The sequence below is a fragment of the Olea europaea genome, unplaced genomic scaffold (genome assembly GCF_002742605.1).
Source record: "Olea europaea var. sylvestris unplaced genomic scaffold, O_europaea_v1 scaffold1800, whole genome shotgun sequence".
Lineage (NCBI taxonomy): Eukaryota > Viridiplantae > Streptophyta > Magnoliopsida > Lamiales > Oleaceae > Olea > Olea europaea.
In genome coordinates, this window is record NW_019235743.1 from 1 (window position 1) to 11,737 (window position 11,737).

At 32.3% G+C, this 11,737-nt stretch overlaps 1 protein-coding gene across 1 annotated transcript; it reads right to left on the minus strand.

Annotated features, from left to right (window-relative positions):
* Positions 1–1,953: 1,953 nt before the first annotated feature.
* On the minus strand, positions 1,954–5,668 carry LOC111378310 (heat shock factor protein HSF24-like). Its single transcript, XM_023001482.1, has 2 exons — positions 5,071–5,668; positions 1,954–2,926 (listed from the first exon to the last, which is right to left on the minus strand). The coding sequence occupies exons 1-2, from the start codon at positions 5,272–5,274 to the stop codon at positions 2,270–2,272; spliced, it is 861 nt and encodes a 286-aa protein (XP_022857250.1). The 5' UTR covers positions 5,275–5,668; the 3' UTR covers positions 1,954–2,269.
* Between the last annotated feature and the right edge of the window lie 6,069 nt (positions 5,669–11,737).

Genomic DNA, 11,737 nt, shown 5'->3' on the forward strand with positions numbered 1-11,737 from the left:
TTTTGAGAAGGACTATAATCCTCTGATGATCAAATCTTTCAGTTAATTTTTTTAAAGAACCTGCGAATCTTTCTCAGTAAGATGTTCATTTTTCAGTCCATTGTGAAGATGATGACGAAGGAAGATGAGTGCTTCTACACGATCCTATAGGGATTCTTTATTTTCTTCTTTTATTATCTCTCCTAAACCTTTTGAGACAAGATGAATATCAACATCAAGTACTCACGATAAATAATTTTTGCCAGAGATGTCAAGTGCAGCAAACTCAAATTTTGTGATATTTGTCATTTGAGTAACTATACAATAAAGCAAGAGAAAATAAATTTAGTTTCGAAGAATACGATTAAACATCATACAATAACTAATCGAGTAGTCAAGTCAACATGAAATAAGTTACGTGTTTTCCTTCGGGGATAAACACTAAAATAATATGTTTTTCGAAACATATGTTACTTCAGGAACACGTTATATTTTTTTATTATTTTTTCAAGATCAATATGTCAATATTCTTCTGAAATATTGAAAAATATAATTTATACTCTTCAGGAGCAAGTAATATTCTCCAATAATATTAATTATAATATTGTGCTACTTCAGAAACAACTACAATTAAGAATGAATGTAATAATTGATGTTTTATTACTAAACAAAAAAAAAAATTCAATTACACGCCATGTTGATAGTATTAATAAATTTGCAAAAACTCGTAAAATATCGGCATGAATTCATTAATATGAATTGAGTGGAGATGAAGAAAAATATCAATGATTATGACATGCAGAAATCAATTAACAGATTACGTGGTTATGTAAATCGCTTTTCATCAAACTAAGTAGAAAGAAGCAATCAATTAACTCATGAATTAATTAGTTACGAATTGCATAATTATGCTGCAGGTATTATTGTGGATTAATTAATTAGAAACATGAATTAATTTAAAGACATATTTATGCAAACGGGGTTATGATAAAGTGGAAACTCATGAATTCGACATCATATGATTAATTCAGTGACATGATTTTATGTACAGATATGAATCATAAATATTATATAGACATGAATTCAAAGACATAATTCATGCACATGTCAATACACGAATTGACTAAACATAAGTGAACTAAATTCTATACGGCCATGCAAACAGACGTATGTATATATAGACGTGAATTGGAAAAAAAAGTTACAATTTGATCGTAAGTTTGCGTCGTTATGATGTATTTGTGTACATATAAAATAATTCACATATCACCAAATTAATTTTGGTACACATGATAAAAAAAATTACCTCCTTCACTAGATTTGGAAGATTTAAGTGTTCGTGTTGATAAAGTGTTATAAAAGTGAAGAAAATAGTAGAAAACGGAGAGAAGTCAATAGACTTATGTATATTTTATTAAAAATCAAAGCCCTGTATTTATATGACAGAATTAGGGATACAATAGTAATTATTTCTAGGGCTGCAGGGATGTAATTGTCATTCACCTCTAAACCCTAATAAACTTTCCTTTTATAACATAAAAAACATTTTATGCATGATAGAGAATATTTTACATTTAGGTATGTTTGATTGGGTTAAATTTTCCATGGAAAATGGAATTTGAACAACATTTTCCAACTTTTAAGGTGTTTGATATGTTTATTTTTTCCATGAAATTCAAGTTCTTGCTTTTCTTGAATTTTGGATTTTTCTTGATTTAGGGTGAGTTTCTACCTGACGTGAAATATATAGAATTGTATTTGTATAATGGACCACGCTACACGACCCGCGCGGGTGACCGCACACACACATACACATGGGGTCGACATTTTTTTATTCAGGTGGGACCCGTGCGCCCTGTGAGGGTGCGGTGAACGGCGCGGGTTGTTTAGCAAAATTCTTGTATAATATACCGGCAAAAACTATTTTGACAGCCTTAAAAATATCATATGACACTAAAAAGGGGGACGCTAATATAGTGAAAAGTAAAATCATTACAATTATTTATGAAATTTCAAAACCATAAGTTTTGGTTTGCACAAGTGTAAAATCACACATATAGTGTACAAAGATGTATAGAAGAGTTGGGAAACCCGTTTGCTTTTGATCTTCCAACTCGTAAACAAGCCGGCTAAACTGCACTAAAATTTATTAACCTTACTAGTTACTACATTAAGACGACAGAACAACTACTCAACCCAAAGGTTTCATAGCTTCTCTATGTATCTTCACTCTCATTAGTGAATATATTGAGTGCCATATGAGTATTAACACGATGCACGCTATAGATGATCAACTATAGACCTTGCTATTCTCCTGGGATGACACAGAAACCTTCATCCAAGACTCACTATCCTCCGCCGTTGTTTTCATTTCCTTTTTATGTACTTCAGAGAAATCAATATTCAAGTCACGACTCCTCTTCTTTACCATTACTCCAAATAATTTCACACAGTCTACATTTTCGTCATTATCATTACCAAGATTCTCATCACCCACACCTTTGTTGCATGGACGCGCCTCGTCCACGATAGGGGCACTACCGTTCATGATCTGGTTGATTTGTTCTGGCGCCACCTTTACACATTGAGTTAAGTAGGCAATGAGTTCGTCGCATTGTTTTTTTGTTTGTGCCAGCTCTGAACATAGCATATGATTGTCTTTCTTCAATTTCTTGTTTTCATCAGATAGGTCTGCAAGTTGTGCCGATGTTTGTGTTCCTAATGACCCTGGATTTTTGGAGTCCGGAGATGAGGTTGAACTCGAGCCAAGGTCATCCCCAGAGTTCTCCTGCAAGGTTGGGCTATCAGTAACCACATGCTTTAACCCTGATGGATTTTGTGAAGGCACCGTTTTCCGACGACGAATTTCAATTAAAAGTTCCTTCTGATCACGCTTAAAGTTTTCATTGGCAAATTCCCACTTGTCTGGAACGATCTTTCGAAAGCCCTGAGGAACAAGAGGATATATGTTACCATTTTAACACACAAACATAGCATTGCCCTATCCAAAAAATTTACGTAAGAAGCTAATTGCTAACTAATTATTGCACAACTTTGATTAGCTTGATATCTTAAATAAGTTCTTGCTTAATTTTATCTCAAAAATCCATCCAAATGTAATATGTAACAACAAGATAAAGTAAGTAAATTATACATACGATGTTCTATTTGATTCAACGCACTAAAATGCTCTAAGAAAATCTCAGTAGCTCTAGAGAAGTATTCATGAAAAGCAACAAAATAATTGTATTGTATTGTCTGAAACAGTACCCTCGTGCTGATGGGAACTAATAATGAAACAACCCTACCACTAACAAACATTTATTTGACTTTAGCTGCAAGTGTTAGGACTAAAAGCACATGTAATTGACCGCCACCACATATATTTCTACTTTTCAATATTAAAAACTATACTAAATTAATTTAGAAAAGCCTGAACGGGAAAATAATCAAAATATACTTTCCAGCCGTCGAATAAAAAAAAAATGGAAAAATCTAAAGTCGAACGCTATTGTCGGCTCACCGCCAAATAGGTCATAAATATTGATGCAGACATCATACCACCAATTTGGAATTTTCTCTCTTATAAAAAACCCAAGTTTGGCAAGAACATAAAGGGATTATTTAAAAAATTATAAAATAAAATAAGCGCAGCAACAAATATTGACCGTACGACGGTTCAAATTTTCAACGTTTTAATTTTTAAACTAGATTTTAAAGAATATTTAAAACTCAAATTCAATTACGCCTCTATTTCTGGGGAGAAGAAACCATGAAATTAGGAAGGTAATCATATCTACACCACAGTATTTATTTGTTGCAATTTAAGATTTTCAGTTTTTTTTTTTTTAATAAGATTTATGTCCGCAACTTCTTTTTTCATATTTTATCTTCAACATTAGCCCAAGACGTCATAACTTAGCCCCTGTTTGGCCCTCATTATTTGAATTTATAATTAGGGGAATAGTCTTTTTTTTTTAAGATTGTGTTGTTGAAAATTTTTCGATTTGAGTGTAATATTATTTTATTGAAAATTGTGTGATCGAAAGTAAGAGAAATAAAAAATTAAATTAAATTGAAGAGTTTTAAAGGAAGCAAAGGGGGACAATTTTGCTTACATGCCTATCCATGGACGTGGGTTCAAATTCATTTACGCCTCTATTTCTGGGGAGAAGAAACCATGAAATTAGGAAGGTAATCATATCTACACCACAGTATTTATTTGTTGCACTTAAGATTTTCAGTTTTTCTTTTTTTTTTAATAAGATTTATGTCCCCAACTTCTTTTTGTCATATTTTATCTTCAACATTAGCCCAAGACGTCATAACTTAGCCCCTATTTGGCCCCCATTATTTGAATTTATAATTAGGGGAATAGTCTTTTTTTTTTAAGATTGTGTTGTTGAAAATTTTTCGATTTGAGTGTAATATTATTTTATTAAAGATTGTGTGATCGAAAGTAGGAAAAATAAAAAATTAAATTAAATTGAAGAGTTTTAAAGGAAGCAAAGGGGGACAATTTTGCTTACATGCCTATCCATGGACGTGGGATGGGGACATATAATAGTTGAATTTTACTCACATAGGCCCGTTTGAGACTGCTTCCACTTTCCTAAGGATGATCCAATTTTATATTATTATTATTATTATTATTTTCAATAAGGTCTAAATCGCAATTATTGGGCCCCACCCGAAACATTTTTAATTAATCACATTGGGTAGGTGTGAAAATGAAGTTCAATCTAGGAAGTTTCTACGAAAAACTACGAAATTCCCATAATTTTTAATTATATATCCCACCACTTCCTACTTTTAACCCTTTTTTTAATATAATATGAAAGAAAGAAAGGGTATCATTTATCGACAAGATTGAAAGCCAAACGCTACCATTGAACACAATTTAATTCAAAGTTTCAAACCTAACACAAATACACGGTTGGATCAATAACCATTGTAACTCATAAATCTCAGCAAAAAATGAGTTAACTGCTTCCGGAACGGTAAATGGAACAAACATCATCGGCAGATGAAGAACACGTGCATATTAGGTAAAAACTAAATATGATGCAAGAGAAGAGAATAGAGGCGTACGTAAGTATTAAGCTGGCGAACAAAGCTGGAGAAATTGTTGTGTTTAAAGTAATTAGGCAACAAATCCTTCGCAAATTCAGCAGTTTTCCAGACAACAAACGCTGTACCACTTTCATTCCAAGAAATCACATCATCGCTGCTCGGATCGTCTACCAGATCATACGTCTTCGTCAGAAAAGGAGCTGGAACACTCCTCTGCGACATATCTCAACCCTCAAAAACTATTTAAAATAAATAATAATAAAAAACTTAATAAACCAAATTGATTCAATTCCTGTATAAATTCGTACGATCTGGTGAGAATCAAAAAGAACAACTAAAGAGCAATAGAGCAGTGAGGAATTCCCAATCCCAGCAATAGAAACCAAACAGAAAAACGCGAGAATGAACGAGATCGTGTTTAGGAATTTTGATGATTTTAGCAATTTCCATTGGTTTCTTCATTTTTGGAGAGGAAGACCATAACTTCCCCTTTGGAAAGGAACGTGGATATTTGCAATTCCTCGTGAGGAAATGGTTGAGGTATTATATAGAAGAACAGAGAAGATTGGATTGGACCATCTAGAGAAAGTTATATTGAAGGCAGGAGTTCTAGAATCAACACCACCCCACTCTAATACTATTTCAAACCCCACCAACTGGACAGGAGAAGAATAAGCGCACTTTGTTTTCTAGTGGATTTTCAATGCGACGCCAATTAATGCGGGCTGATGTTTGCCTGAGGTTAAAAATAATTACTTATTGAGTAAGTAAGTTTTAAATTGCATTATTTAAATTCAAAATAAGTAGGAAATTTATTGCTTTTCCAGAAAAGTTACAAAATTTAAATTAGGAGTAAATTTGGCTGGCATTTAAAACTTAAGCAAACATGTTCATATGAAAGTTAAGCTTGAATATGGCCCCAGGACACATCTCCAAGTGGAAAAGGGAAGGTGGAGAAATACAACTCTGCTTGAGGCTGTCAAGTCAAGGGTTCGAATCCTGAAATATGGATTTGGCTATTGGGTAAGTGCAAGTATACAAACAGCCTTCCATCCTGTATCCTTGGAGGCATAAGCTGCGATTTACCTCCCTCACGATGCTCCAGGGCAGGAACGGTGGGGAACCCTTAAAGTTGGAGTTCAACATTTAAGTTAAGCTTGAATATCTGGTGGATCGGTCCATGTATTTCAATACTCGAAACCAATCATTACACTTTTCAAGAAGTTGTTAAATATCGCGACTTTCAATTTTGTTTTCCTTGTATGACATTTTTCAATTTTCAAACATGACAATGGAAATGGCTTCATCCACCCAGCCTCATTTAAGCATATTCTCTTGGTCAAGAAATCTGTGCCAATTGTCGATATCCAACGCGCATTTAATCCATTGCTGGGTGGACGGAGTTAATTGGTTATTCAATTAAATTCTTTAATTGGCCTAACCAACCAACCGCATGCTCGACGATGGGTGAGCTCATCTCGTGTGGTTAGAGTCATTGTGTGAATTTTATTTATTTATTTATTTTTCCCTGATTTAGATTAACCAACCAACCGCATACTCGACGGTGGGTGAGCTCATCTCGTGTGGTTAGAGCCGATGTGTGAATTTTTTTATTTTTATTTTTATTTTTTTCTGATTTAGATTATAATTTAGGCCTTGTCAAAACATAGTCCATGTTTGTAAATGCGTATAAATTATTATAATTCGATTAAACTCTAATTTATCCACACATTTTGCGAAAGCAAAAATTCTTACTTAATCAACATTCTTGCCTACGAAGTGACCCATAAATGTGCTTTTGATTTAAGAAGAATGATTTTTAAACGCGTCCTATTCTAATTTGAAAAATCCTAACCCATTTCACAATCAAAGCTTAATCATGTTTGAACTTAAACTTTCACGCTTTCACACTTTATGAGCACCAAGTCCACTATTGAACAATTATTTTGATCCCTTTCGAAGTTCTTCATAAGAAAAATTATGAATTATGAGACTTGCACATTTTGGATATGTCATTTTTCAAGATTTCATTATAATAGAAGTTCGAACTAAAAATATATGCAATTATGTTAGAAACTAGAAAAGGGGGCTAGCACTTGCTCAATGTCGGACGATCAAGGAAATCGGTGACCTAAATGGAACTATCTAAAAATTGGGGTCTTGGTAAATAACGACCGTAACTCTGACGACCCTAAAGTAGCAAAAAGATAAGTTCATAATTTATTCACGGACTTCTAGTTATTATAATGTTTCATTAACTGTGAGCGTCTTTACTTGTCCTTTTGAGACAACAACTGAAACAATATAGTTGTCGATTCAAATGGCATGACCTTGAGGACTTCATCATATTTCTAAATCGAAAATAATAAATATGGGTGACAATTAACGGCAATTCCTCTTGTACAGGGGAAATAATAGTGACAGCATCAGTTTGATCTGAATTTTATTTATTTATTTATTTTTTTGCCATTTTCCAATCGAAAGCTGTCAAGTGTTATCTGTTGCAACCCTAGCAACTCTTTTTCCGTATACATAGCAGGTTTGGAAGCCCTGGGCTTGTAAAAGACAATGATGTTGTTCTTGACTTCTCTTTCTATGGTCCGTGATGGATAAAACTTTTACATAGATCAAATATACATATAATCTCAGGTTTGTAAAAGATTGTATAATTTTACTTAATAATTTAACTTGCAAATATAAAACTACAAATCGTCCATAGCCACATCTCAAAGTTAGCAATGGAAATGAACAAAAATATCAAATCTCAAGAAATGTTGTCGAAATGGATGGATCAAATAAGCTAGTGGTGACAAAAATGGTAAAATTTAAATACAAATAAATAGTTATACTTATGATAAACATTTTTTATTTTACGTGCAACTCTATTTCATTTTCTTTCAGGAACGTCAAAATGAATTCTAATTTATTTTCTATAACTTGGCCGACGTTTAACAATTTTTGTAAATGGTAAGTGGTGAAATTTGAACTCAAATTTTGTCAATTATAATATTATTTGAAGTACTTCATTCTAAAAATGTAAATTATTGAAACCAAGGCCTAGCTCAATGGCTTGGATATGACTCTCCCTTAAGAGGTGAGGATGAGATTCATAAAGGGAAAAAAATATAAATTATTAAAAATAATTATCTATTCAAATTTTATCTTGACTTTCCAATTTCTTGAGAGAGAGACAATATTATTGTATCGAGGATTGACTAAATATCGTGTGTAAGAATTTCTTTATTATTCGAGATCGAGAATAACTCTAAGTTGTAAGAGAAGAACCCATTTCCCAAATCAATTATGTTAAAAGAAAAATAATATTAATGTTTATTTTTATTGAATTAAATTTGTATTAATTTGTTGGGTCTTCTTAAATATACGATTTATAGGATTGATGTCTCGATTCGAACAAGTCACAATAAGATTATCGAAGATTTATTGAAGATTACGAATCTATTCAAGTTGAAATTTGGCATGAGTACATTTTCAACACTTCAAAATTAGTACTTCAATTATTAAAATGTATTTTTGGATGGTGAATTAGGACTTCAATTATTAAAATGTATTTTAAGAAGTCAAGTCATAAAGGCAAGTTTATGTTTTGGTGAGTTCTTGCGCCAATCAAACTCAGCAATAAATTTCGAGTAAATTTTCAAAACCACATAATTTCAATTTTATTTTATTTTATTTCCAATATTGAACTTCGTACACATTGAAATGGACAGGTAACCATGAGTGATTTAACTCCTAAAGGTCTAATTAAAGTATGCGAAAATTTCATATCTAGGAGTTTAACTATAACCCCATTTCAAAATTAAGAAGCAAGATTTAAAACTTCAAAAATCAAATATTATTAATTTTATTTATGAAATAATTAATTAAAATTTTATTTTATTACTTAAATAATATTAAAGTCACAATTTCATACAATTTGTTCACAAATTTTCAAATTAATTGGTTGCAAATTATTTTTTGATCAAAAATAAATTTTTTTACAGGTCACAAATTATTTCTCGATCATAAATAAATAATTTTATAAATCACAATTTATTCATCGATCACAAAATCAATAATTTTATAGGTCACAATTCGCTTATCTCACAAATCAAAAATTTTATAAATTACAACTTATTTAATGGTCACAAATGATCTAATTAATTGTTCACAAATTATATCTCACAATCACATATTATTTATTGGTCACAATTAACCAATTTATTGGTCACAAACACTTTTCGACCCACTCGACTGCCACCAACACCATGACGCCATTCCCACCAACACCACCTGTACCACAATCGTTTGCGACCACCACTTCACCATTGTCAACAGCGCCAAATCCACCTCTACACACCATCAAATTCCACAACCAACACTGTTAGATCTACTTGCACTATCAACAACAAAAAACCACCTGCACCACCAACCACAAAAACCCCATATCCGTAATCAAAAGTAACCAACTCAATGTAAAACCACAAATACAAAACCACTACCACCACCATCACTGTCATTGTCGTCGCCATCACTAACCAACAATCAACAACAAAAAACCAGCTAAAACTAAGCAGATAGGAGAAGGAAGAAGCCATACCCAAACCCAAAAATCACCCACAAAAACAATGCCTAAACAGTCGCGCTCATCGTCGAAAGTTGTCGCCTCGCATAGCGCCTCTCCACGAGGAGCACAGTTGAGTGGTTGAGCGATTGCGACACAACTATTGTGTATTTTCGAAGTACAATTGCATTTTTCGCGGGTGCGTCATCAAAAGGCTGTAGAGAGTTGAGAGGCAGGTAAGGGAGAAGAGAGAGAAAGCGCGGAGATGAAAATATTTTAGATTTGAAAATTGAGTTGGGTGAGGGTTTTGTTGGGTGGTGGATTTTTAAATTTATTTAATTTTATAATATTAAAAAGTTATTATCTGATTTTTGAACAAAACAATTTCAAATCTAATATTTGAATCCGCTGTATTTTCCACTTAAAGATTTGGGAGTTCTAATGTAATTGGGCAACAACGAAATTGATATTAAACATATGATTCGACGTGTCATAGCACAATTGTTATACTTTTCCGAATATGTTACATGACAAAATATAGTAAAATATTGAGTTAAAGGTGTCAAAACGAATCAAAAGGTCTAGATTCCAGTGTTCTATTGGTTAAGAATCAGGATCGAAACTGCCCCAGCTCATTTTATGAGCAACCCATCATGATAGGCGGGCCGTGCGAATGACCCATTAATATTGACTAGACTGGGCCTGCCCAATTAGTCCTATTTAATTTGGGACAACTTACAAAAATATCCTTAAAATTAAAGATTTTTTGAAAAATCATATGAAAAGTTTTTTAGAAGTAAAAAATTAAAAAGTGACACAATGTCACTTTTTTTTAATAAAAATTGTCACTTTTTAAAAAAAAAAAAAAAAGGTGACATAATGTCACTTTTAAAAGTTTAGTGTCATATTTTTATTAAAAAATGACATACAATCTCACTTTCATTAAAAAGTGATGTTTCTCACTAAAATAATGTAATAGAAATTTCAAGATAACTAAAAAAGTAACTAAAATTCAAAAAGTGGCAGAAATTTAAAAAAAAAGTGACGAATTTGAAAAAGTGACACAAATTTAAAAAAGTTACGCAAATTCAAAAAAAAGTAATAGAAAATAAAAAAGTGGCACACTTTGCCACATTCTCCTTAAGCAAATGCCTTGCATGCATCAATCTAATTGATTCAAAGTTTTCTTTTTTATATGTATTAATATAAAACGAGGCTTGAATTTGAATGTTCAAATTTTCAAAAAATCGCACACATACACATCTAGTTAATTGCTTCAATGACATGATGTGACTTTTATTTTAGAAAAGTGGCGTTCTATCACTTTCACATTCTCCTTAAACAAATACATTGCATACACCAATCTACTTTTGAAGATGCTAAAGAAATTCTGTTCTTCTTTTGAAGATGGTGCTTCATCAATTTTCCTTTTCCTTTTTAACCTACTTTTTCCAACCATTGCATAAATAGGAGTTAGGTGTCGGAGTCGGCATCGGAGTGAAGAAGTCGAAATAGAAGTTTTTGATTTTGAATTGGAACATTTTAGAATTTCTACTGATTTTGATTTGGGGTTTTGGGTTGATGTTTAAGATATCCATGAATAGGAAAGTAGAAGATGAAAAAATGATAGAAAAGGATGGACATAGAGATGAACGCAGTGAAACGGACTGGGAATAAATGACTAAAGTGAATGGAGATGGAGATGAAATTGGTGGAAAACAAAGTTTGGAAACAGAGAGTTTTGAGAGATGGAGAAGGGTTGTAGAATAACACTATTTAGGGATTTAGGTTGGGCTTCAGGTTTGGGTTTTGGGAACATATTAATTACTGTTGTAATATGTTTTAATTTGTTTTAAGATATAAATCTAATTTGTCCATTTTTTATAGTATCAGGCCTAATTTCCTCTTTAATTCGTCATTATGTATTAATGACATGAGCTATTCGATAAGGATAAATGGCGGCCGAATTTAATGAGGATTGCCCACTTTATTGACTTGTGCCATATTAGCCTTAAAACTTGTGGCTCATCACTTGCTTAAACTTTTAGACGAAATTGTTAACCATCTATCTTCTTTTTTACAGATAATAAAATATCCATGTATTGAAAATTACATACTACCAAA